Raw genomic sequence first — 6,223 nt, forward strand, 5'->3', positions numbered from 1 at the left:
CTTACCACGCTCGACCTCGCTCTACCTCGCACCTCCGTTGCTGCCAATCGTTCCAGCATCACACACACTCGATTCTCGCTCCCCGAACCTCGTATCATCTGTAAAAACGCTCGATCCTCGTCGTTTCAACTCGTTCATCACCGTACCAAGGCAGTACTTCGTGTTATCACCTACTGCAGTGTACCTCGCACCCCGCCTGGCCAGTGAAAAGGCTCACGTACTTCGTTCATCGCCGTTTTTGCAGTTATCAACGCAAAAACACTCGTAAATACACTCGACAGCTCGAATTCTCGCCTCTACTTCGATCTTGGAAATTATTCAAGATGACTAATTCCGAAGATGAAGAAGTTACTCTTACTTACGATCAGTGTAAGCGTAATAAACGCATTCTGAAGAAAAACATTAATGCTAATCAAGCGGAAGCGTTGGCAAAGCTAAACGAACAACCTTCCTTTGATCTCGTACATCAAATCAGCGCTATACTCGATATCTGGAGCAAACAACTCCGCAAAGTGGAAATTATTGATCAAAATATGCTTGATCTACTCGACTCGAAAACCTTCAAAGATGAAGCATCTCTTGAAAAGGCTGAAGATGAGATTGTTCAATTCTATCATCAGTCTCTGAAAAAATTCAGCGAAGCGAAAGGTACATTGAATGCAATGGCCGCTCGACTCAACAAAGCTGAGCAAGCTGCTCAGCAAATGACAAAAACGCGAAAATCAATGGATACTTCATTCGTTGGTGAAAATTTACTCGGAAACCCTCTCGCGAAACTTCCCGATATCAAAGTTCCAAAATTCGATGGAGACATTACTGGGTTTACTGAATGGCACTCGATGTACGTTGCGTTAGTCCATTCGAACGATATGCTTCAACCAGTACATAAGCTCTACTTTTTGAAAGGTGCGCTCATCAAAGATGCCGAGTATCTGCTCAAAGATACACCAGTCAAAGAGGGCATGTACGATCTCGCGTATGAAGCAGTACTAACAGAGGATTTCAACATAAGAGCGATAATTGCCGCCCATTTCGCCAAATTACTCGATATGCCAGCAATTACGCCATCCTCGCTCCGCGACTCCATCAGTAAAATTCGAGCAACCATCCGAGGGTTGCAAACATGCGATATTGACGTGGCGAAGATGTCACCACTCATCACGTTTATCACGGTACGTAAACTACCTGAGAAGCTTCGAATCGACTGGGAAAATAGTAACCTCGATTACTCAACTTACCCTTCATTCGACTCGCTCGACAAATTTCTATCTGCTCGATGTTTTGCTTACGAAACAGCAAATCTTATGTCGTCTACCTCGAAAGCAACACCCGAAAAAGCGAATGGCTCACCGAAGAAGCCGAAATCAGCGTTAGCAGCCTCCGGTTCGCCTAAAACTCCTCCTCAGACAACCCAGCGCACTCCTGTTACAGTGCCTAAATGTATCGACTGTGGAGAGACGCATTACCTCTCTCAGTGCACATCGTTTCAATCGAAGAGTGTAGCTGATCGAGAAGCATTTGTCATTTCGAAGAAACTTTGTAAAAATTGTCTTCGACCTGGTCATCTATGCAGTGTTTGTCGTTCTTCGAAGTGCCGAAAATGTGAGAAGAACCATCACACATTATTGCATATTGATACTACCAACCAGAGTGGTGGAAGTGATCCAGACCCGAAATCATCGCTGCTCGCGATTCGTAACAGCAAAAATGTCCTGCTACCTACTGCTGTTGTGAAAGTACGTAAAGGCAGACGTTTTGTACTCGCTCGTGCACTGCTGGACAGTGGTTCTCAAGTTAATTTGGTAACTGAAGCATTTGCCAAACAACTGCGTCTCAGTAAAACACCGTCAGACTACAGTATTTGCGGTATATCGTCCTCGAAAATCCAGACGAACTACATTGTATCGTTTGATGTACACTCTCGCTATAAACCAACGAAGATCTCGCTCGAAGCTCAGGTTATTGGTTCTCTGCCATACTCCGTTGAACCTCAGCTACAAAAACACGTCGCTACCCTCGATTCTACGCTCAACCTTGCCGATTCGGATCTCAATTCATGACAAGTTGACAGTCTGATTGGTGCAGAGTACACGAGCAGAGTCACTACTGGAAAGAAGCGATTCATTGCGGATTTGACATTCGAAGAATCAGATTTCGGTTGGCTCACCGTTGGTGCAATAAAATTGCCACCAATCGACTCAAAATGCTGCTTGCTTAGCACAACAGTACATGATGTGCTGACAAAGTTCTGGGAGGTTGAGGAAGTCACTCCTCCTAAACTCACATTATCCGAATTTGAGCTATGCGAAGCTCATTTTAAAGAAACTCGAACTCGCTTACCTGATGGTCGCTTTCAAATTCATCTACCGTTCAAGAATTCGACCGAACGACTCGCCAATACGTATGCCCAGGCCAAGAATGCTCTGCTGAAATTCGAGAAAGCAGACCCAGATGTACGTATACAGTATGTCGATTTTATGCGCGATTACCTCGAACGTGGCCATATGCGTATTGCTGAAAATCCATTCTCGACACCTCGTTATTTCATTCCTCATTTGCCAGTTATTCGAGAAGACAGCTCAACAACGAAGCTCAGAGTTGTTTTCAATGCTTCTGCAAAGAATAAAACTGGAGTCTCGCTCAACGACATGCTACTAAATGGTCCGGTACACCAGTCACCATTGTTCAACAAATTGGTGAAATTTCGCATTTATTTGATTGCGTTTTCTGCCGATATCATGCAGATGTATCGTCAGATCGTCGTAGCGAAGATGATCGAAAATATCAATCAATTCTTTGGCGATTTGATATCAAAGATGAGATTCAAGTCTTTGAATTGAACACACTCACGTACGGTACCGCACCAGCAGCATATATCGCTACAGAGTGCCTGAAGGAGACAGCCGAAGACGCTCCTCCAGAACGTCCTGATGTAATCGAAGCCATCGAGGATGAATTTTGGTTGGACAACGAACTCTCTGGCGACTCATCGGTTGAGAAAGCGATATTGAAAGCTCAACTTATTCGCGACACGCTCATGAAAGCCCATTTTCCATTGCGGAAATATGTTTCAAACTCGAAAGAGTTCCTCAATGCTCTACCTCCTGATAAGGTAGAAAGCTTGAAACCTGTCTCGTTCTCGTCATCCGGTGCTGCGAAAATTCTTGGGTTGCAATGGCATCCTGAAGAAGACCAGTTCCTGATCAACTTCAAAGCAGCTGACATCTCAACTACTTGTCTCACAAAACGAGTAGTATCGTCACTTATCGCCAGTGTCTACGACCCGCTTGGATTTGTGAATCCAATTTTAATCCGTGGAAAAATCCTTCTCCAGGATTTGTGGCGGGAAAAGATGGAATGGGACGATCCCATCCCAGAAAAAATCGATCAATTGTTCCGAGAATATTACGCAGATCTTGGAAAATTACACTCAATTCGAGTTCTTAGACCATATTCAACTTTCCTACCTGAAGAGATTCAGCTCATTGGGTTCAGCGATGCTAGCGAAAAAGCATATGGAGCAGTTGTTTATGTTCGAAGTTCGAATTCATCATCGGTTGCTGTTTCACTCGTTTGCTCGAAATCGAAAGTCGCTCCAATCAAGGAGTCTTCGAAAAACAAAGACGTCACAAATATCACGATTCCTCGTCTCGAACTACTCGGTACAGTGCTACTGTGCAAACTTATCTCCAGTGTAGCTGATGCACTGAAGTACGATGTCTCGAAAGCAAAGGTCTACTGCGACTCAGAGATCGTTTTGGCATGGCTCAAAGGTCCTGCTTCGAAACACGAAGTATTAGTTCGAAATCGTGTTGAATATGTTACCTCGATTCTTCCATACAACTGCTGGAGTTATGTAAACACGAAGGAAAACCCAGCAGATCTCGTTACGCGCGGTGTTACAGTAGATACCCTCGCTAATAATCAACTATGGTTACACGGACCGCCATGGTTGAAGAATGAGCTCAATCCTACGGAGCCTTTGCCAGTCTCGCTCGCCATAGTTACTGTCAAACCTGACGAATCGCACATAACGCTTTACTCATCGTTTGATAAGCTCGTTCGAATTACTACTCTGGTGAAAACATTCATCACTCGTTTACGCTCGAAGTCAAAGGCTCACAAGATTGTCGCCTGTCAAACAATCTACAATCTTTATCGAGTATCTCAACTTGCTTGGTTCTCTGCTGAGATCGATGCGCTCAAGAATGGCAAACCAGTTCATTCAAAAAGTCAACTTGCTTCACTCGATCCTCGAATTGATACTCATGGAGTACTCAGAGTTGGAGGCCGCCTACGTAATAGCCAGCTTCCGGATTGTGTAAAATATCCCGTAATTTTGCACTCAAAGTCAGAGCTAGCTAAGCTGCTGGTCAGACACACGCACGAAGTTTATCAACACGCTACTCAAAGCCTGACTCGCACCTCGATCATTCGAAAGTACTGGATCGTAGGTGGTTTGCAGAATCTCGTCACAAATGTGCTCGATGAATGCGTATGGTGTGTACGTATGAAAGCGGATCCTGTGTCTCAAATTATGGGTGATCTTCCGCTAGAACGAACATTAATAGCTCGTCCGTTCACCAACGCCAGTGTGGACTTTGCTGGTCCCTTTACAATACGTTGTACGAATCATCGCACCTCGAAATACCTAAAGCACTATGCAGCTTTTTTTGTGTGCATGGTTACTCGCGCTGTACACCTCGAATCCGTCGCTGACCTCAGCACCGAGTCCTTTATTGCTGCCTTCCAGCGTTTCAGCGCGCGTCGTGGTTTTCCTGCCGTTATGATGTCCGATAATGGCACCAATTTCGTTGGCACGAAGAATTTCCTCGATAAAAATCATCCTACGCTCGAAATCGAGTGGAAATTCATACCTCCTAAATCTCCGCATCACGGAGGAGTTTGGGAATCCGCTGTGAAGGCAGGCAAAAAGTACCTACTCTCGATTACGAAAACATCGATTCAAACTGAAGATCAATTCAAGACGACACTCGCTATGATCGAAGCGATTATGAATTCGCGACCTTTGTATCAAAGAAGGATCGTGAAAAACATCGATGATATCGACGTGATTACTCCAGGCGAATTCCTAATCGGCTCTCATCTGCTCGAACCTAATCCAAAGGGTATTATACCTGACTCTTTATTCGATCTTCTCGAAAATCAACGACTAATAATTGCTACATTTTGGCAAAAATGGCGTAGCAGTTATTTGGCTCAACTCCAAACTCGATCTAAGTGGAAGCGCTGCTCTCCAAATCTCAAAATTGGAGACATCGTGATAATAAAGGAAAATTCCTCGCCTTGCAATTGGCCCTTGGCTCGTATCATCGAAGGGAAGCCTGATCCTAAAGGGCATTTGCGAGTTGTCACGGTTAAATCGAAGGGATCGACGTTCAAACGGTCAGTCCAACAGTTGGTTAAACTTCCAATAGAAACTGACGAAGAACAGAAGCTGTTCTCTTTCTGAAACTAGTCATTTTCGAGATCATTATCGTTCGAGATCTCGAAGACCCTACCTGGTCTTCCGTGGGGAAACTGTTCGGATACTTTTCCGAATAGATTGTAAAAATAAATGTACATATTCGTGTATTTTCGCTTTTATTCGCGTAGGTTAAGCCTACATTGTAAATAGGTCTTTTTTATCTCGTTTTAGATAAGTCTCTCTCTCGTTATGGTGCAGTATGCACTCTCTTTTTTCTGTAAAGTTTTCTATGTGTAAATATATCGATGTGCTCGCGCGAAATCGCGTAAAATGGTATTTTTATTTCACCTAGCGTATTTAAATTACAGTCCACTAAACACCTCTTGAAACATAATGAAGAACAAAATGAAACAAAACGCACCAGAATAGCAGAACAGCAGCCAATTCATTTAGCTATTTTTCACCATTCAGTTTTGTAAGTAGGTATTTTAAAGTTTGGCGTAAAAATTTGTGATAAAAACGTTGCATATAAATAATAAATGACTGCTCCATTTTTCTCTTGGGAGCACAATAATTTTAGAAATATGTAGGTACTAATTGGTTATTTCTCGTTTTTTTTTAAAGTTTGTTTTAGTTTGTTGAAGTTGTTTTTGTTCGGTGCCATTCTTCTTTAAGTATGTTATGGTTTTTATATGGGATTTTGTATTTTACTCTTCACTCTCATTTCTATCATAAAATTTACAAAAAATTATCTATCAATTTGAATTTGAATTTTTTTTTCAAGAAATTTTATTT

At 42.9% G+C, this 6,223-nt stretch overlaps 2 protein-coding genes across 2 annotated transcripts; both read left to right on the forward strand.

Moving 5' to 3' along the window:
• Window positions 1–323: 323 nt before the first annotated feature.
• On the forward strand, window positions 324–2,060 carry LOC135845237 (uncharacterized). Its single transcript, XM_065363701.1, has one exon. The coding sequence runs from the start codon at window positions 324–326 to the stop codon at window positions 2,058–2,060; it is 1,737 nt and encodes a 578-aa protein (XP_065219773.1).
• Window positions 2,061–2,504: 444 nt separating this feature from the next.
• Window positions 2,505–5,473, forward strand: LOC135845238 (uncharacterized). Its single transcript, XM_065363703.1, has 2 exons — window positions 2,505–2,661; window positions 2,745–5,473. Exons 1-2 carry the CDS (start codon window positions 2,505–2,507, stop codon window positions 5,471–5,473), a joined length of 2,886 nt encoding a protein of 961 aa, XP_065219775.1.
• The last annotated feature ends 750 nt before the right edge of the window (window positions 5,474–6,223 follow it).

The sequence above is a fragment of the Planococcus citri genome, chromosome 4, assembly GCF_950023065.1.
Source record: "Planococcus citri chromosome 4, ihPlaCitr1.1, whole genome shotgun sequence".
NCBI classification, from domain to species: Eukaryota; Metazoa; Arthropoda; class Insecta; order Hemiptera; family Pseudococcidae; genus Planococcus; species Planococcus citri.